General features: G+C 41.5%; 1 protein-coding gene across 1 annotated transcript; it reads left to right on the forward strand.

Moving 5' to 3' along the window:
* The first annotated feature begins 821 nt into the window (after window positions 1–821).
* Window positions 822–21,084, forward strand: LOC137785946 (uncharacterized). The gene is given in 43 exon segments (XM_068577523.1): window positions 822–941; window positions 1,084–1,169; window positions 1,306–1,420; window positions 1,509–1,624; window positions 1,730–1,815; window positions 1,907–2,050; window positions 2,147–2,263; window positions 3,056–3,184; window positions 3,299–3,374; window positions 4,227–4,280; window positions 4,798–4,864; window positions 5,908–6,068; window positions 6,218–6,400; window positions 6,643–6,688; window positions 7,284–7,396; window positions 7,553–7,726; window positions 7,809–7,857; window positions 8,118–8,283; window positions 8,627–8,741; window positions 8,870–8,991; window positions 8,994–9,066; window positions 11,225–11,334; window positions 13,503–13,592; window positions 14,199–14,278; window positions 14,378–14,499; window positions 14,679–14,845; window positions 14,965–15,078; window positions 15,332–15,437; window positions 15,602–15,665; window positions 16,027–16,104; window positions 16,246–16,334; window positions 16,944–17,009; window positions 17,136–17,183; window positions 17,293–17,334; window positions 17,455–17,572; window positions 18,004–18,140; window positions 18,273–18,362; window positions 18,789–18,930; window positions 19,033–19,196; window positions 19,526–19,642; window positions 19,996–20,058; window positions 20,169–20,244; window positions 20,998–21,084. Coding segments are annotated over 43 exon segments (4,482 nt in total).
* Window positions 21,085–21,659: the final 575 nt, after the last annotated feature.

Below are 21,659 nucleotides of genomic sequence, written 5' to 3' on the forward strand. Positions count from 1 at the left end.
TGAGATGTTGACTGATCATGCATTCATTTACAGACATGTGATTCCATAACTTTCTGCTTAAAAAGGCGGGTAAGAAGTGAGAGGACGGGTATCCTGTTCAGTGAGAGAAAGGAATTGAAGAAAGACAGTCCATCAAAACTTCAGGTAAAAATGATGACTTAGATTTGGAAATTTTGTTGTTTTTTGGTTGTGCTTAAAATTACATTTATTCAATGGTACTTGTTGTTTATTACAATTTTTATATTTTAGTTGATTGCCAATAATAAACAAGTTTATTGTTGTGTTATTCCAACAAATATACTCAAGATTTAGCTGATATTGTTCGCTAATTGTAAATAATAGTTGTTGGTCACTTGACTCTGACTCAATCTCAACTGATTTTACCTCTAAAGATCTTTTGTGATTTAAGTCCACAAAATAACAAATAATCATCTCGTGAAAATATAACAAGACCATCATTTTGAATTGGTCTGAACTTGTCACAAACAACTATGACTTCAAAAGTATAAAGTTACACGCTAACAAATAATTACCTGCAACTCTCTTGTGTTCTCTAGTTGCTTTAAACTTGTGTATGTGCAACTCTGTCCAACTTTAATTCTATTCCTTGAATTACGAAAGAAATTGCAAATATTTTCCATATTTCCAGGAGAAAAAAAGACATTCAAGTGTGACCTACACTTGTTTTAGTGTCATTGCCTTGTGATGCTCATGCTGCAAGGCCCCATAAAACGCTGACATGTCTCATAAAACAGAAACCTCTCCCTTCTGAGCACATGCAGCTGGTTACCTTGAAGTCTGACTGTCCTGTGTGTTGCAGGATGCGTCCACTGGCTCTCCTTTGTGTACTTGTGACAGTCTCCGTCACCCAGGCTCGGCCTCCCCTCACTCAGGCCTCTGAGATGGTCCAGTTTATCAACAAAGCCAACACCACCTGGGCGGTGAGTAGATTTAGGGCATTTCTAGTGACTATATCTCTGCAGCATATCGCCACCTGATGGAACCTGCTGTCACAGATTGTGATCATGAATGCTGTGATTTCTGCCATCTCTCGTTTTAACGCCTCTACAACTGCTCCACCAGGCCGGGCAGAACTTCCACAACATTGATATCAGCTATTTGAAGGGACTGTGTGGGACTATACTGAATGGACCCAAGCTGCCAGAGGTGTAAGTTTAACCATGCGTGGGCGTTTGTCTGGGCATGGATACATGTGTCTGTGACTCTCACATGCCCAAACAGGTGACAGTCAGCAGGTCTGGTCAGCTATCTGCAGTGCTCAGTGACTATCCTCTCTTGTTCAAGCGTTCACAATACAGAGGGCATAAAGCTTCCTGACAGCTTCGACGCGCGCCAGCAGTGGCCCAACTGTCCCACCATCAAGCAGATCAGAGACCAGGGATCATGTGGGTCCTGCTGGGTGAGATGGACCGACAAGAAGACACAACAGTGGCTCCGTTGAAGCCAGTAGATGTCTTAAACCGGTGTTCCCTTTGATTGACACGCAGGCCTTCGGGGCGGTGGAGGCGATGTCCGACAGGTTATGCATCCACAGCAGTGGTCAGATCTCTTTGGAGATCTCTGCTGAAGATCTGCTGTCCTGCTGTGATGAGTGTGGCATGGGGTGAGTATGTGAGGGACAAAACAAGTGCATTGCAGGTCTTTTAAGAGGACGTTGAACAACAACGCTGCTGGTGTTTTTTTGTTTTTGTTTTCCTTGTGGATGCAGCTGTTTTGGTGGTTATCCCTCTGCTGCTTGGGAGTTCTGGACAAAGAAAGGGCTGGTGACAGGAGGCCTGTATGCCTCCAACGCCGGTAAGTGTGAACTGAGATGGGTTTCACATTGATTTTCAGAAAGTATTAAAAGGAAGTGAAGTGTGAGCTGAAACGGTGGCGTGTTTGACAGGCTGCCGACCCTACAGCATTGCTTCCTGTGAGCATCACGTGAATGGGACTCGTCCTCCTTGTCAGGGTGAAGAGCCCACTCCTAAGTGTGAAGAGCAGTGCATTGATGGATACTCGCCGTCCTATCAGAAGGACAAACACTTTGGTACACACCTCCAAAACGATCCAGTTACTACCCCCATGCCCACTATTGTAGCTTCACTGTCACACATAATTCTGCTTCCTGTGTCTCCCTCTTCAGGTAAACGCTCATACAGCGTCCCGCCCAAGCAAGAGCAGATCATGACCGAGCTGTACAAGAACGGGCCCGTGGAGGCAGCTTTCTCTGTATATGCAGACTTTCTGCTGTATAAGGCTGGTGAGGCGGGTTTGACTTTGTCTCCCCAATAGCCGTTACTCTGAAACTGTATATTGTAAGCACTGAAGCCTCTTCTCAACACACAGCAGCATGGCAGGAGAAATAGTAGTTTACTACAGCCGTTTTAATTGAAACTTTTTTGACCAGTTTTGTTATTATGAAGGCAAAAAGTAAAAAAAACAGATCTGAAAGTCAAAAAAATATTTACCCCCCCCCCCCCTCAAAAAAAAGAATACAAACGGTAAAATAATAATAATAATAATATCATCGTGCTATCATCAATTGAAAAATATATCAAACTTGTTACTGAAAACTGAAAAAAACCCAGAACTGAATCAAAATTATATGTAACCAAAAAAAACCTTTTATACACTTATTTTTATTTAGAAATACATTGTTGAATTTTTCAAAGTTCAAGACCAAAACTTGGATTTTCAGGTTCAAATTTTGTTCCAAATAAACAAAACTATTGACCTAGATTTAACTTCATACTTCATTTATTTATTTTATGCTTTGCCAAAGACACATATTCATGCCGTCCATGTTTTAGAGTTTGAATCCTACTATAGTGGGTCTGGGCTCATTAGTCTTTAAAATAAGTATTCTTTAAATACATACAGCAAGAAAAAATAAGTAATAACAGTTCAACTTAAATTTGTGTAACTGTTCTGCAAAATATAAATGTAATGTATTATTGGCCGGTTGACTAAAATTCTAGTATTCCATGTTAAAATGAGGAAAACCACTCCTGTTGTCCTTTAAGGCCTGTGTTTTTGCACTCAATGCTACTAGGTGTGTACCAGCATTTGACAGGTGACATGCTGGGCGGTCATGCCATCAAGATCCTCGGTTGGGGGGAGGAGGATGGGACGCCCTACTGGTTGGCTGCAAACTCCTGGAATGGTGACTGGGGAGATAAAGGTGCGACACAGCCAGGGGTTGGGACGTCATGTTTTTTGGTCACTTATATAACTTTGGCAATGAGGGATATGGAATAAGAAGTTTAAATCATGTTTTTGTGTCTTCTCATTTCAGGTTTCTTCAAGATCAAGCGTGGAAATGACGAGTGTGGTATTGAGTCAGAGGTGGTAACTGGAATCCCACACAACTAGCTTGAATCATGAATAATTCAAATGAAGACCTTACTTTGTAAAGCAATTGTCTCTTGCATTTAAAGGAAAATAGGGAGCGATTTCATGTGATCAACAGGGAATAAATTGTGAAACAAGAACCTTTGTGCTTGCTTTATTGTTGTTGTATATAAATCCCTATGTTTACCTCCAGTTTGTTTATATCACCAAGTTAGCTTATATGAACGGGAACAGGTGTGACTTTGAGTGAGCCAGTGTCCGAAGTTTATATTTGCATGTCAAATGACGATGTTATTGTTTGAGTGCTTTCAACAAAGCAGACGTGGCCTTAACCGGATTTCATCGTCAAGTCTTTTTTCCCCCTTCTTTCTTACAAAGCTTGAACATTTAGGAAGGAGCTCTCACTCTATTCTTAAATCGAAATACCAGGTGCTGTAATTTGTTTGCAATAATTTAACCAAACACACACACACACTTGTGTTTGAATATACACTTTGTAAGCAGGCATCAGCTGAACTATTACAGATATTAAAACTAGACTTTGGCAATCTACAAGACATATAGCCATTATATTTCCAAACAAATTGGCCATTAATAACACTTCTACAAAGAAGCTGCCACATCTGTGGGCTCACTGAGGGTCTGGGCAAAGACGTTTCAATCAAACAGCGTGTTTAGCTCCTCACATTCATGATGGACACTTCAAATCAAACTGATGGGAATCAAATGGTGGTATACGCTATCGACTTTGACTTGACAGTTGCCAAGCATACATTTTACTATTTTTAAAATACCTGCAACCTCTCTGGCCTAATGCGTGTTGGTAGTCATCCACCTATAACCATAACCTATGCATATAAGATTGTTTAAAGTGGGACAGAATGTGGCCAACCGACCGGCGTTAAGGAGGAGAACGGCGCATGCGCGTTAGTTGACTTCCATGTTTGTAGTCCCGTCTGTGAATACCCTCGCTAGCCCACCCCTCATCCACGGTGAATGCGGTGGATTGTACAACACGAGCGGAGGCGTCCTTTGACATCGGAGGCGTCGCTTTTGAACATACGATCTTCGGTCGTGGTCCGCGAGAACCCGGAAGCAGCTACTTTCTGGAGGAAACGCCGCTCGCGGAATAATTAAAAAAGCTTGCAGACGGATACCGGCTCTTTGGCATCACTGTCAGATGTGATGGGACTCCTCGGAGGAAACCGAGCGGCTGTCACACACCTTTAACGTTAGCTGGTGGTGATGAAGGCAGGTTGTCAGGCATTACTGTAACTGACGTCACCGGTCTTTTTGTATCCGTCCCGTTGCGGAGTCGTTTGACTGTTAAGAACCGTTAAGCTAGCGGGTTAGCTCTCTTCTGTAGCTAACTAACAAATAGACAATAGAAATGTTTTTATCACATACGGAGCTCTGGAGAACATACTGGGATTGTGTTTCCAGACCGTACACGGTGGTCATCTGCTCCGTCACGGCCGCACTGTACTATCTGTGGGGCCGCAAGTGTCAGGTCAGTCACTGTGGTAAAGGTGAGCGGTGCCGCTGCAGTGACCGCACTTATGCACCTTTTCTCTCGTAACTGTGCTCTATCTGTCCTGTTTTCGTCTACTCTTCTTGTTTATTTCATTGATGTTTGTTTGAGGTTTTACTGTATTTTATTAATTTATTTGTTGTTTAATACATCTGTTTTTGTCTTTATCTTTATTTTACATCAGCAATGAGTTGAGTAATTTGTTTGGTTTATGAATGAAGCGTCCGCCCGTTAATTAATGCGTAATAACATAATTGAAGATAGTTGTAATTATGTATTAAGTTAAATATCTATTTTTCAGCCTTGAGCACAACTATCCCTTTGAATAATTTTTAAACTTTTGTTCAACTTCATGTGCAAGTCATTAAACTCTCACAGGAGGAATTATAACTGTTGACAGCCACATTAATAAACACTTACATGTGTTAATGAAGATTGAAAATAAAGTTTTATCGGTTATTTCCAATATTTATCGTTCTGCTCAGTATCTTGTCAATTATTACATTTTTTGCTTTGGTCTACAAAATATAATAAACACTTTGGAAAATGCTTATTGCACTTTACAAAAGCCTCAGGTGATGCTTTTAAATGACAGCAGTCCGAAAATCCAATACTGAATTTACCATTATATAAAACTATTAAAAAAAATAAAATCCAGGACCTGAACATGTTTGCTATTGTAACTTCACGTATGACTTAAACATGTATTCATCTTACAACTTTTGATTATATGCCAACTACTCAATGACTGTCGGTTTAATATTATATAATACTCATGTTGTATGTTTTGTCTGGATGTCATGGTCAAGTTAACCATGAATACCTATAGTATGAAAGTGTGCATGATAATTGTGTGTTACATATTGGGTTGTGTTTTTCAGGTTTTGTAGACACTGTACTGTTTACAGTAACGCATACGCATCCTGCTTGTGAAGTTCTGGACCTCTTATACTAGTTTCATGTATCCTTGTCAGTCACAAGTATACTAATGTCAAGAAACCTGTTTTTTTTTTTCCTCTTAGAAACCAGCCCTCATCTCCAGCACGTCTTTCAGTGCATTCCTCCACAAGCACTGTCCTGTGGTGGCTGAGAGCTTCAGTCCCACCCCGTGGTGCTGGGGAGGCCGGCTTCAAACACTGGTCTGTGCCGTCCTCAAGTCCAGACCCCCCGTCACTTATCGCAAGTAGGATAAACCTCCTGAACCTCCCTTTGATCTGTTATGTTTCTTTTGCTGACGTGTCCACAGTCATACTGTTATCTTTCAGCAGTATCTCTCTATGTTTTATAGTCTTTATAATGATGTGCTCTAGTAATCCTCCCTTCATCCACCAGTGAGCTGATCAGTACGGTAGATGGGGGTCAGATTTCTCTGGACTGGATGGACAATAAGGATAGTGTGACCTACCCAGAGTCGTCTACCCGGCCCACAGTACTGATCCTCCCAGGTCTGACAGGCAACAGCAAGCAGTCTTATGTGGTCCATGCCCTTAACCAGGCCACCCGCCGTGGCTACAGGTCTGTTGTGCTCCTGACTTGTCCGCCCTCTTTAATGATACAATTCTTTATGTGTGACAAAATCAGAAGTGAAAAGGTAAACAGCCTAAACCTTTCTATTCACTAACTTAATCAGAACTAAGTTCATCTTGAAAGAGTAACACAAAGGTTTGAAAAAAACACACACATAATTTGTTTTAATTGCACTGAATTTAATGTCCATAGCTGCTGTAGCTGTGATCATAGTCCTGTTCTTTTTCCAGATGTGTAGTTTTCAACAACAGAGGGCTTGGAGGGGAAGAGTTGTTGGTGAGTGTAATTATTACCTAATAAACTGATGGGTGTATGTACAATTGCCCACCCTCTTGACTGCAAGCAAACACATATTTCACTCACACAAAGCAGCTGGTGACGGTAGAAAACAGTTAATGAAATATGTTCTCAATAAAATCTGTTATTAAAAAGTTTAAATCACTGACACCATGAGCATTAGGCTAATGGGTCCAGCAGTATGTGAGATGAGCAGGAGACAGACTGACAGACAGACAAGCGCACATCCAACCTAATACATAATCTCCTGACGAAAATAATAAGGTTGGATATTTCTTCCTGTCAGAAAATCCCATGGAAAGACCAAAAGGGAATTGACAGCAATACATTGAACACGACTGTTCAATGAACAATACTGTTCAATGTATCCAAAGCCTCATTTAGCTTCTACTGGGAGTCTGTGCTATAGATCTCCATCAATGAAACATAAACGTATCAACGAATAAACAAGAACAACTAAGGCAATATTGGTTTTGGTCTTTTCACTGGATTTTTTTTGGAGCAGTAAAAACACAAACTCTGGCACTTGAACGCAGCATAGTATGACTCTCCTCTCTGCCTCTGCTCGCTTCAGACGCCTGTCACCTACTGTGCAGCCAATACCTCAGATCTTGAGCATGTGGTCCACCACATTAAAGGACTTTACCCCTCGGCTCCTGTGCTTGGTGCTGGTGTGTCTTTAGGAGGGTGAGTCGGTGCATGGTGTCATGGTTTCCAACTGCTTGCATCTCTCTGATAAAAGTTATTTTATGATGAAATTGGTCCTATCTTTGTTTCCTCTCTGCGTTTTGTCAAATTGCTGTTGTCTTGTCCTGTAATGTTCTCTCCTGTCACCCTGTACAGCATGTTGTTATTAAACTATCTGGCCCGGAAGCGTACAGAGTCCGGGATGGTGGCGGGTTTCACCATCTCAGTCCCATGGAATGCGCTGAAGTCGGCTGCCTCAATGGAAGAACCACTCAACTGGCTGCTCTTCAATAGATACCTCACCGCCGGTCTGTGTGCCGCGGTCACCAGGTCGGATAAGTTGCATTTTCATAAATTCCTGTAGTTTCAAAATTTGTTGTAGACTCAGTTTACAAAAACACGTTTCTCACAGGCACAGGAAGATTCTGGAGAAAGTGGTGAACATCGACTACGTCTTGAAGGTATGGTTCATCTTTTACGTTTCCTTTTCTATCATAGTTTCCCATTTCCTTTTATTATTATCATTATAGACTCAACAAAGTCACGACTATTTAGAATTATAACATACATCTATGGGGGCTATTTAAAAAAATAAATAAATAAAAGACAAAACGAGAATACACCCACAATTACATACATAGATACATACACAAAGTAAAAGTGTGTGTTACACGGTGTGTTTGATGGCCTTCCCTTTTCCTTTTCATTTAATTTATTTTAGGCGCAGACTATCCGTGAGTTCGACGAGCGCTTCACCTCTTTGGTGTTTGGCTATGAATCTTGCTCGGACTATTACTTCGATGCCAGCCCGGACAATAAACTCCATAATACAGCGGTTCCCATCTTGTGTCTCAACGCTGCTGATGACCCCTTCTCTCCCCAACATGGTGAGTGGACCACAGGAGGAGATGGGCATCGTGTTGGGCTTACAGTTTCTGATGTAGCTTTTCACTTGTTTCGGTTTTATTTTTTGTGATCAGTCCTATGAATTGAATGCCAGATGTTATGTTAAAATGACTGAAAATAGGATGCAGTGCTGTGTGTGTGTGTGTGCATATGGGTTTGAATGCATTTACAGTATTTATGAAGGGAATGTGTCTCCACCTAAAATCCTTCAAGTTGTTCTTTCATCCTTTCTTCTGTGCTCCATGCTACAAAAAAATGGCTTATCACATTCCTTAGCAAGTCTCGCTCACTAAATCTTTTTCACTGTGTTTCCTTGACGCACAGCCTTCCCGTTGACCACAATCCAGAGCCTGCCTAATGTCGCTCTGCTGTTGACGGCCCACGGTGGACACATCGCCTTCCTGCAGGGTTTGTTTCCCCGGGGCGAGAGCTACATGGAGCGTGTGTTTGGCCAGTTTGTCGAAGCCGCCTTCGAACACCCGAAGGACATCAGGAAAGCCTGTGGCATTAAAGATGAGCAAAGAAGCTGATCATCTTTCTCCCTCGTCACTCTGTACTCTGAACTAGAATTACTGCTAGCTGAGAAGATTATAAAGTCATTGGCATCATAGCAGTAGAAAAGCTATTCACAAAAATGCATTGCTCAGCCTTGCATGTCATCATCACGCCACAGAAATGTTGGGTGCTGACATAATGACCCACTGTATTGTACAATCATGTGACCTCACTGCAGCTATATGCAATCTACCTCCTCATCTTCTCGGGTTTTAATGAGAAATCAAAGAAGATTTTTTTTTTAAAAAGTGCATGACTAAGTCAACGCCTAATATTGCAACACACACTTTAAAAAAAGTCGACAGACTATAAATCGATTTTAATCATGTTTTTTCCCACACGCCGTCCCAACGTGGCTTGAAGCACTTGTAGTGTGTTGAAACCAAAATGCTATTTTAAAATGTAATTTAAATAGAAATGAACTGAATGTGAGAATAACAGTTATACAGAGATGCTGTTTTGTTCATAAGTTACTTTCATTTGGCAAGACTTGTTTTTTTGAAGTGTGTAACATTCCTAAAAAGATTATTCTCCCCCACATTTTCGTCCCGCATGCATGCTTCACATGCATACCATTTACCGTTGAGGTAATCCCTGCTAACAGTTCATTTATTAAAACTGTTAGTCTCAACCTAAAAAAAAAAACACCCACTCAGCTGGAATACACATTTCTGCCATGAATAAAATAAGTGTAGATTGTAAAATAGGTATATCTTCCAATTTTGGGGATTTTAAAACAAAACAACTGAAATGTCAAAGTGGAAAGTGTATTGTGTGGTTGTATATGCTTTTGCAGTGTGCTTGGTTGCAATGTAAATTATGCAGTACATCGGAGGTGAAAAAGCTGAAACTGTAAAAAGTACTTGAGGTATTATGTACATGCTGTCAATAATTTAACAGCGTTTTTTTGAATTTGTGCGTGTTGTAATCGGCCTTTTGTTTCACACTGACGCACACCATTTGGGAAATGGGCAATAGATTAAAAAAAAACAACATTTATCTAGTTCGTAGTTAGAGGTGGTCATTTGTTTTTAACATAATCACTGATTTCATCCCGGTTGGTGTGTGAACTGAATGTCTTCAAAGTAGTCTAGAACATGTAGGCTAGAGGATTTATATTACGCGTGTGTAACACCAATAGTGCACTGATGATACAAACGCATCATTTTATAATGCCAGTACCAAGAGAATTTAGGATTTATGTCATTATTACTCGATGCTATACAGTTGTTGGACTCTGAACAAGAAATGTGAAGATTATAGCAGCAAATGTTGCTAAATGTTGGCATATTGAGTTTCTCTGCTCGTCAGCACTTTGCAGACGTTAACCACTTTCACTTGCCTTGAATTGATGTGTATTCTTATTTGGCAACTCCTTTTTCGTGTGTTTTCAGTTTCCCTTCTGAGCTGTAACCACAACATCACTTATGATTGTCACCCTTCACCTGAAAGAACTACGGGCATTATGAACAATCTTTTTTTTTTCTTTTTCTTGTGAATTACACTTGAATTAAAGAATGGTGATAATACACATTTAAATCTCAGTTTGTGATTCAACATCTCGAAGTGATCGCAAACTGAAGACGTCTGTGAAACTCGCTCTGATAAGTGGCTGTCATAGCAACAGTAGCAACACCTGATCACAATATGGCGATATAACGCGAAGCCGCTTTATTGGTCTGGTTGGAAAAACATAGACTGCAAGTCACTGAGTTCCACGGCTGAAATCCAAGAACCTTTTTATCTGTGATTGGTGGGGTCGTTGTCGTTTATTAACTAGAGAGAGAGTATCAATAATTAACTGTGAACAATAAAGGCCCACGCCCTCTGTCACAACGCGAACCCTTCAGCCTCATTGAGGTTAATTTAATGACGCTGCGGCCTGGAAAACGTCCAGGAATTAACTGTGGAAAAACCTAATGAAGTCGGCACTTGCTAACTGGCAGATATAATCAGAGTTGTCCTGGTTGCCCTCTGCTTGGATGATTTCCCTCAACTCCAGCTGTCACTTATGGGAACGTGCCTCTCAGGGGAAAAGGCACTCACTGTGATTATATTATGAAGCGATTGTCTTTGAAAATGTGTGGATCTTTTTCCTTTTTTACAAAAATAGGATGAATTCACTTACCCTTTTATGTAGTCTTTTACAACTTTCTCATTATTTACTTCTTCCTCCACTCGGTTATTTGGCTTCTTCGCAGGAAATGATCGATGACCTCCCACAGCGAAATGTCACGGAAATCACAAATCAGCAGTTGTGTTTTCAAGTAAAAAACAACAATAGGATACATGCGTTAATTTAGATGAATTTGCCTTTTGGCAGCTCCACATTATTTTTCCACACCCCAAATTCAACTTTTTTTCCAGTCCATCCTCCTCCTCCTCCTCGTCCTCCTCCTCTTCCTCCTGCCCATGTACCTCTACCTGGTGAGAGGGGAGGAGCCTCAAGTTATCGTTAATGATTCAACACCAGAGCTGCTGAGATTGACAGAGGAAAGATTGAGGGTGAGTGAGAGAGAGAGAGAGAGAGAGAGAGAGAGAGAGAGAGAGAGAGAGAGAGAGAGAGAGAGAGAGAGAGAGAGAGAGAGCAGTAAAAATAGCAAAAGCTAAAGAGCAAACATGGCAATGCCAGCTGAGAAAGTGTGCAGCGGTAGAAGATGAAGTAATTCTGGAGAGGTTGCAGACTGCACATTATTGTATCTGCTCAGGTGTGTCTGGGGGTCAAACAGGTATTGAACAAACAGCGAATACTTCTCTGCAGCTGGGAGTGAAACTTGTGAGCCGTTCAGGGTGATTATTTGGCTCCTATGATCCATGCGGCCTTTATAGGCTGGACAGACGTTCATCTACTCTCCTGATCCACACACAGCCTGCAGGTGAGTGTGTCTACATGCCACTTGTGACTGCGAGAGTCTGATGTCATGGTGCCTAAAGAGGATGGCTCCATGTGTTTAAAGTGCCAACTTTTACCTTTGCAGGCTTGTAAACAGCAACATAACCCTATTTTCATGGCATCCCTCATAGAGGCAATGCAGTTGTTGCCTATTAAGTAAAAGCATGATGATCGACATGTTAATATCCAGTGAAAGGGTTAAACTTGAACACACATACAGACTAGACATGCCCTCTCCTGTGTCCTTTTTACAGAGCCTCTTATGAGTATTCAGCTGTAGTTACACTCGGCCATGCGTTACTAATGAGGCAGTATGGAGTGTACAGTGTGTTGCCTGTATCAGTAAAAAGGTGATCAGTCGGGCATCATGTTGCTCCTGTGCATCTGACAAGCAGACAGAAATACCCCCTTTTTTAATTTGTCTTGCCAATTTCCTACTCCCCGTTCTCTCCTGGAATCAGTTGCTGGTTGAATCGCTGCTTCCAACAATCGTCGATCAACATATGTGTCAACCTGATGGACCATAAAAGAAATCTCCCAGTATTGCATCACCTAAATAAAGAATAAATGAAAGAAAACAGCCAATAGATAACCAGTGGTGTGCATTGGGATCACTGTTTCCTGGTGTTCTCCTTCTTTGCATGTTGATCCTCAGGCTTTAAAGGTTATCATCCCGATCACTGGTCCTCATGTATAGCTGCGATTTAAGCTTTCTCAAAATCTCGTACCTGCCATTGTATTCCCTGTAACAATACAACATAAACATTCTTCCCTGCAACACTGGCCTATTGACTCCCGGCACCGCGGTGGCATTGTGTTTTGCACTGGACTCGATTGTCACATTGTAGTTGATGGTGAATCATTGGTGTGATGGAAGATATCACATTCTATTTATAGGTGACAGCTGTAAAGATGTTTTCCCAAGAACCCAATGTCCAGCTCACCTGCTGCTTAGAACCGCATCAAAGAAACACTCCTCTTTAATCGTAGATCAGGAGCCATTTTATTTTTCCGCCGCAGTTTGATGGGCTATTGCTCAGCGACTTTATGATTTGCTTTAACATAATGTCTAATCTCAGCGCTGTCCAATGTTCAGGGTGAGGCCGCGGGTAATTGTGGAGGGGTCACGTGACGAGGCCAACAGTTCCTCCACCTCCTGAAGCCGATGTGTGTGTTCAGGATATTGGAGCTGGGACCTTGTGTTTGTATGGATCGTAAAGGTTCCTTCGTTTGTTTGCGTGGACGCGGATTTGTTTCGAGGTTTGTTCCACTCCCGAAACTCAAACACTAAATTATACAGCAGAGGCTGTTAATGTCACATTATTGCAGAAGCAACCACACCGGGAGAAATGAATAGCATACAGTCTGCAAAGAGTGAGCTGATAATGACGCTTTTTGTACTATTTTAAACAGGTTGTGTCAACAGATCTTTAGCGCGAGCTGGCAGGGTGTGACAGCGTTCAGAAAGCACCCTGTTGACTGTCCTTCATTAGTCTGCATTATTCAGCAGGACTCATGCTGTGTGCGTGCAGTGCAGTAGAGTTCAGTGCCTTGGGAAAAAAAAAAGGCATCAGTATAGTTACATACAGTTGAAATATGATATAGGCGGTTTGTGTGTGTGAGTCTGCACACAGCACGTTTAGGAGGCTTCATGTCTGTGTGCAGACGCCTGCCGACCACTGACCGTGCTGCAGTTTATCTTCACTCCATCCATTCCTTGTGTTTCTTTTCTACATTTCTTTTATCCTGTAGTCATGGAGAAGCAACTAGAGGAGCTGAAGCAGCAGCTAGCAAAACAATGTATGATCAACCAGGAGCTGCTGAGGCAAAACAAAGATCTGGGTGAGTACAATATATTATATCAAAGAGCAACTTCACATTAGACCACACCCAACATCACAGCTGGGTGTGGTCTAGCTGGGTTGTGACCCCATTACTCTGTGATACACAGAGGCAATGTATAGTGTGATGTTACGCCACTGTTGTACAGTGAGCTGAGCGTAAAGAGCACAAAATCACAGGATGAAGGAGTGTGTACGGACAGGCAGCGAAACTACGGCGGTTACAATAACTCTTTAATGTTCCTGTCAAATTGGATCGCAATAGCAATACAAGTCTTAATATCTACAACAACTAAACACATCTTACAGACTACACACACACACACACACACACACACACACACACACACACACACACACACACACACACACACACACACACACACACACACAGATGTTAGCTCATCCTGTACTGGTGTGTATTGGCACCAGAGATCACTGACAACTGTAAAATGTCCTCTCTTTTTTTTTTTTTTTACTTCTATCATCAACACAATTCTTTCAAAACAACATTTTAGAGACTGTCTTCTAAATGTTTATGTTACAAAAATGAATGCACATGCACAACATCCTTGTGATGTTTATTTTTCTGCTCTTATCGCCATAGAGCAACGGCTGCTGGAGAAAGAAACACTTTTGCAGGAGCTGGACGGTCAATATCATGATCTGGGTAAGAGGCCAACATGGGCACCACGGGACATGAACGAGTTGACCTTTGACACAACATTCGGCTGCAGACATTTACAGTTAACTCTCCCTTTGCGTCCCACTGTTTGTCCGCCTCAGATTTTCCCTCTCGCAGCGGTAATGAGATTGAACCGCAGGTCAGAAAGAGCCGCGCGGCTGTCATTGCCTCTGAGCCGATCCCCGAGACCCTGGAGATTACACGCAAGAGGGTCAAGAAAATGGCCAGGTACTGAAGACAGAATACCACATTCATGTAGGACTACACACGGGGGTTTTAATTTGCAGCGTTGGCAAATCCAACCGATTTCCTGTCCAAACACCTTTTAGAAAGCACGAGTGGTTTCCATGTTGTGTTCAATGACCTTTGCTGAAGGTGACCTCTCTCGCCTCCTGTCATCAGCGAGACAAATCTGATCGTCAAAGCCATCCAGAAGAATGACTTCCTGAGCCGCCTTGACGATGAGCAGACAGCCATGATGGTGGACCTGTTAGCGGAGTCTAGCTTCAAACCGGACGAAGAAGTCATTAAAGAGGGCGTCGAAGGAGACAGCATGTACATCGTAGCAGGTGGGGACACGCCCCAGTGGGACTGGACGTGATGGAGGAATCGTGCAAAACCCCTTATTTAATAAAAAAAAACTCAACTTTTGTAAATACATCAAAAACATTGTCCTTCCATCTCTCAGCTGGCGAGCTCCTTGTCACTCAGTCGGGCCGAAACCTCCGCAGCTTGACCACCGGCGACGTGTTCGGGGAACTGGCCATCTTGTACAACTGCAAACGGACAGCAACAGTCAAAGGTCAGTCCTTTTGGTGACGCCTCTGAGAAGGACTTGCACATTAGTTTATATTCATACGATAGGTGGAAATAGCGTGTGTGTTTGTTTGTGGTGGCATGGGGTTTAGCTGTGTTTGTGTATAAGGGACAGTACGAATGGATGCATCTGTGTGGTTTACGTTTGCTTTTCTTTGAAGTCCACAATAGCCTTTTCTCTTATAGGAAAGCCGCCACATTTAACAGTCTTAACTATTCATCTCTTTGACTTGTTGCAGCAAAGACAGCAGTGCGTCTGTGGTCCATGGAGCGACAGACCTACAGGACGATCATCACCAACAAGTCCAAGAAGAAGCGAGAGCAGCTCATGGGCTTCCTGAAGACGTGCGTTAATGGACTCTGCAGAAAGAACAGAAATGAAATATGATGATTCTTTGATTTGGTGTTTTCTTATTATGTCAAACTGCCATAAAGTAACTGCTTTACTTCATGGACCATGTCATAACTATTTATATCTCTGCTGCTTCTTTTTCTGTACACTATCACAGGTCTCGTACTCTGAAGGACCTGAATGATGTCCAGCTGTCCAAAATAATTGACTCTATGGAGGAGGTGTGTACTTACATGTGTGTTACAAGGAATTCTTACTTGTGTGACAGTAAAGCAGAGCTACAGTTTTCCTGAGCCATTGAAACACATTTGATAACCGTTTTTGAAGATAATGTGAAATACGAAGATATTATTTTGTTATTTTTTGAATGTTTTTTTCTTCTTTTTGTAGTTTTTTAGTTGCTGACTTATTTTAAATCTCAGTAGCCTTGAAATATAACTTTTTTTTTATGACATTCAGTGTAATATTTCTGGCTTTGTTGTCCTGTAAATCACCTTTATTTTCACCTCAAACTTATTTAATAGGGTTCTGCGTATGGAAATGACATTTGTTCGAATCATATTTTCTTCTGGTCTTCCTCAGGTGAAGTACCAGGACAAAGACGCGATCGTTCGAGAAGGAGAAGAAGGAAACACATTCTACATCATCCTCAAAGGAGAGGTATGTTGTCCTACTGCGGCTGTGAACTCATATCTGAGTCTTTCAGTGTGCATCACAACCGGATACACACACACACACACACACACACACACACACACACTCATTATCTCTTCCTCCCCCTCGCGTGTGTTTCGCCCTCAGGTCCTGGTGACCAAGAACGTGAACGGGCATCAGAAGCAGATTCGTAGGATGGGAAAAGGGGAGCATTTCGGGGAACAGGCGCTCATACGGTAACCATGGCAACGCATGCCTCAGGGCATGCGTTGCAGACTTGCGCAACATCCACGGCTCTGATGCTGTCGTCTCTGACATTATGGTTGTGCAACCTGACAATTATCTCCTGAATCTGAGAAGTGTTAAGTGACGTGAACTCGCTTCACCAAATCTAATGACTATTTTCTCAAATTCTTCAGTGCTGTTGATATGCAAATAAATTTAAATATTCTGCAGCAAACTTGTGGCTAGTTGTTATAGAAGAAAACAACATAAAGAACAAGTACATTGTATGTAATCTCCAGTTTAATAACAGGCTCATTGATTTGATTACACACAGGTGGTATTGGCTTAGTTTATAATATAAAAAAAATCAAATATCATGCAGCTTGTGTTCTTCGCCTCTAATCAGCATTTAATTGTTCTATTGGGAGGTTTGTTTAGATGTGCAGCATAAAAATCAATGAATTGATGAATATGTAACAAGGAAATGTGCTGAAAAGGAAACCATGTGCCACAGTTTAAGTAGAAAAAGTCCTGTTGCAGCAAAAAAACAAATATGCAAATATGATATCATCAATTTCCACAATTCCACAATGTTGTGTGCAATGTTTCTCCTCCTGCAGGGAAGTCTTGAGAACTGCCACATGCAGCGCTGACGGCCCTGTTACCTGCTTCTCCATCGACAAGGAGTGAGTCTGGCTCCACATTACATGTCGCTGTTGCTCCCGGATAGAAAGATCTTTGCTCACTGTTGTTTTCCCTGCTTTAGCTTTTTGTTGTGTACTTTTTTAATTGATACAACTCCTTTCCTTCAGGGTGTTTGAAGAGACAATTCCCACAGAACACCTGGAGCTGTTTGACGAGTACGTACAGCAGACATCTTTTTGTTTCATAACCATGAATCTTTTGAATCTTGGTGACAGTAGTGAGATGAGTAAATGCCTCACAGATTCATGTGGTTTTCACTCCCAGCTCCAAAGTGCTACAGGAGGCCCAAGCTCCAGAAAAGTTGAGGTGAGTGGTTGTAGGAAATGAAAAGACTGCGTGGAGGCAGGCTGAAAGATGTACAAGGATCATTAGATTTGACGTGAATGAGATCCTTGAAGTTAAATATTCTCCGTCTGTCTTGGTCAGTCCCAGCTCCACTCTGAGGTTTAAGGATCTGGTCCCGGTGACGTACCAAGAGGGTCGCTATCAAGGAGATCCGGTCACGCTTGGAGTCGGAGGGTTTGGCCGTGTTGACCTGGTGAGTGTTTGTCTTGTGTAAGCACAGTATCAATATTTGCTAATATATTAGTTCCCATAGACAAAACCATCTTGGGATTGTTGTCATTTCTGTGAGTTACAAAAATCTTTTTTTTCTGGAATAAATTAGACTGAACCCCAGTAACAGAAAAATGCAGGAAGTGGGACTGGAGCTAGAAAACTGTTTGAACATTACTGGGACGGAGAGAAGAGCTGAATCTATATATATCTATATATCTATATATATATCTATATATATATATATAGATATATATCTATATATATATATATATATATATATATATATATATATATATATATATATATATATATATATATATATATACACACACACACACACACACACACACACACACACACACACACACACACACACACTAATAGATGTGATGATCAATGTTTTTTGCCCATTCTAAGATGACCACTGTGAATCATGGGAAATATTACGCTATGAAGCGAGTCAGCAAGAAGCACATTGTTGCCAAGAGACAGGAGGAGCACATGTTGTTTGAGAAAAAGATCCTTAAAGCCATCCAGTGCGACTTCATAGTCAGGTACCATCACAACAGACACACAGTCACCATCATATAAAATCAACGTATCCATTCAGTTTAATATACGTATAACTTGTAGGTGTGAGTTGGCCTTTAATGCTACTTGAGTTCAACTTTTCTCTCCCTCTGTAGGCTTCATGCTGCTTTTAAAGACACACGATACATCTACATGGTCATGGAGTTCTGTGCGGGAGGAGAGATCTGGACCAAACTCAAAGAAGTGTGAGAAAACACAGACAACAACTCACTTCCTCATTTAGATGTGTGTTCAAGCAGAATATTGGGGTGCACTGTTGTGCGAGGTGGGATTATTCCTCACTGTGAACCAGCGACAGAATATTATGAGGAAGAACGTTTTGTTTGAGCAAAGTGGGCGACACAATTCAATGCTTTTGTTACATCATGAGCTCAACACTTACAATTAATAAAGTTGCACAAGCAGATAAACATGGCTGACGCTGTTACCCACTGCAAAATACAGTACAGTGACAACAATGAACTACACTTCAACACTTCAGAGCTGTTTGGCCCAGACACATGAAAACACCAACAACAGAAAGTGATGGAAGCTCATAAGTTAGTCTGCAACCAAATTCAAGCGAGCAGAAGAAGACGTTGTTGGAGAGTCTTCCATGTCTGTGATTTCAGAGGGCGTTTTGACGAGCCCATCGCTGTGTTCTGCACCGCCTGCGTGGTGGAGGCCTACGCCTACCTCCACAAGAAGAACATCATGTACAGAGACCTGAAGCCGGAGAACCTGATGCTGGACATAAAGGGCTACGTCAAACTGGTGAGAACTCATCTGTGTGTCCAGCGCTGTGCTCTTTAAGATCGATACTATTTACACATGTCGTGTGTGTGTGTGTGTGTGTGTGTGTGTGTGTGTCTGCAGGTGGACTTTGGTTTTTCCAGAGAGTTGGTGCGTGGAGAGAAAACCTATTCATTTGTGGGAACTCCTGAGTACATGGCCCCGGAGATCATCAAGAACCAGGGACATGACTTTGCAGTGGACTTTTGGTCTCTTGGCATCCTGATTTATGAGCTACTGGTGGGAAGGTAATCCTCATACACCCGCCCATTTTTAGATGAAAGCATTTCTTCTGTCCTGTAAGGTTCATGTCTGACAAGCACGTATTAATAAATGGCCTGAAATTCAAATTTTTAAAGCACAAGAATGATTTTATGTCACAAAGGAGTCATACAAGTGTTAACCAGTAGATGGCAGTAGAGAGATGTGACTGACTTCTTGCAGGATCCAGGATCTGGAGTTGCAGGTTCAGGTTCCCAAGCAGCAACTAGATGTTTTTTTTTTATTTGTTATGTCAGACCGTTGAAAGATTGAAAAACATCACACTTTTCTCTTTTTTTTTCCTCCAACCTGTCAGCCCTCCCTTTTCAAGTTCAGAGCCTCAGAAGATTTATGCCAAAATTTTGGACGGGGTGCTCAAGTACCCACCGTACATGAGCGAGGCAGCCAAGTCCATTATCAGCAAATTGTGCAGGTGAGACGAATATGTTGATTGCAGTTGTATATCCTGATAATAGTCTATATTTAAACTGAACTCAATATTGCCTGAATAATTTTTTTCGCCTGAATAATTGCCTGAATAATTTTTACAAAATTGGAGTTGCATCATGTAATATGTATGTGGATATTATAGGGATTCAAAAAGACGATAGTTACTCCCAGAGGAGAGCATGAATTATGGAACACACCTGCATATGAATACACTGTCGCATAATATGTACTTTTTATTCATGACTATTTTCAATGCAAATCTCCTAAAAAGTGGAATGAATAAAATAAGACGTGAATGCCGTCTGCCTGCATGATTTACTGTGCTTTTAATTGCAGACCTCGGCCGGGTCAGAGGTTAGGAAACACCAAGAATGGAATCAAAGATGTCCGGCATCACAGGTAACAGCGGCAGCGTGTGACGTGTGAGGGTGTTGGACGGTAGAATGTCATATGTGATACCTCGTAAACCTTTGTCTTATCTTCTGTAATCCTCCTCCTCTTCCCTTCAGGTGGTTCAGCAGTATGAACTGGCACAAGCTGCGTGTGGGTCAGCTCGACGCCCCCACAGTCCGGCTCATACGCAAGGCAAGTCCAACCTGGAGCGGGGTTAGCCTTGTTTGTGCCACTATGTGAAAAGTGGCTTATATCTTTGGTTTGAAGAAAACAGAAACAAAGAACACGGCTCACTTTGAGGAGGACATTTTTAAGACATACTGACATTTTTAATCCCTTCAATATGTCTCTATAATTTGGAATATATCTCACTAAATATGCAAATACAATCTCGAGGGGCAAACTTCCTTTGATTTTATTATTCTGTTACTTATATATATATATTTTAGCAACGAAATTGTCACGCGAAAGAACAGTGTGATCTTACAATTTTACCAGATCACACTGTTCTTTTAAAACAACAATGGCTGCTACTAAAGAGCTTAACGTAAATGCTGCAATAGCATCACTTAGCATCACAACTGGAGAGCTTGTCTTCATTGAAAGAAGAGCAAAGAACGACCTTGATGGCTTTTTCAATTGAAAAGATGTTTTATCTTTTCTCTCAACTCGCTTTGGTAAGAGTTTGATTGACAAATGGTTCATCCAATCACCTGCAAGTTGTTTTTTAAAGCGCCGGTTCTTTTTCCCATCACTCTCCAATGACGGCTTCTCAGATGTTTCTGTGTGATGAATAATCTGGTGGATCAGGTGGATTTTTTTAGGGCCTTTGACTTCAAACATGCAGTGAGGGTCACACTACTGTTAATAACTCACGGTTCGACAATCATGTGTGTATTAGATGTATCCACAATTTTCAATAAAATCTAACTTTTCCTCCATCAGGGCCCCTGCTACATCAACTTTGATCGCTTCCCTCTTGATCTGACGAAGGCCGAAGAGGAGTTCTCTGGCTGGGATCGTGAATTCTGATGTCACAATATCAAAGGAGACGAGAGTTTCACCTGAATATGGAGTCAATACCTTGAGTAGAGGCAGCTTCATATTGAATAAAAAACATCACTCTAACTTCATACTAATTTGATTCTTAAATTAGAGTGGGACTGCAGGACGTCAACTTTTTCTAAATGTTTAATAAAGCTCCTCTGTTGTCTTAGAGACACATCATCCGAGTGGCAACGGGGCCAAAAATATATGGATGTGTCGAGACACATTGTTTGGACATTCTGTTTCCAAATTCAGCGCAGGGAGATTTGGTGCATGATGAAGTGTTATTAACATCATCCATATAACACTCGGCACTGATTAGAATAAAAACACCCATCCATGAGTCATATTGTACAATCAGTGCAGCTCTTACCGAGAGTATACTGATGTCATATCTGTGTTGTTCTCAAATGTGTTTTGTTCTTTTGGATCTTAATTGCTTTTAGCAAAGTTAGCAAATGCTTTAATATTGTTGAAGATGTTTTTTATTATTGTAAACCGTCACTTTCTCGAGGGGTTTTTCCTTTGTTTTGGGATAATCTGTCCCCTTTATAAATGGA

The sequence above is a fragment of the Clinocottus analis genome, unplaced genomic scaffold (assembly GCF_023055335.1).
Source record: "Clinocottus analis isolate CAN_PGR_092001 unplaced genomic scaffold, fCliAna1.0.p SCAF_15, whole genome shotgun sequence".
Taxonomy (NCBI): Eukaryota; Metazoa; Chordata; class Actinopteri; order Perciformes; family Cottidae; genus Clinocottus; species Clinocottus analis.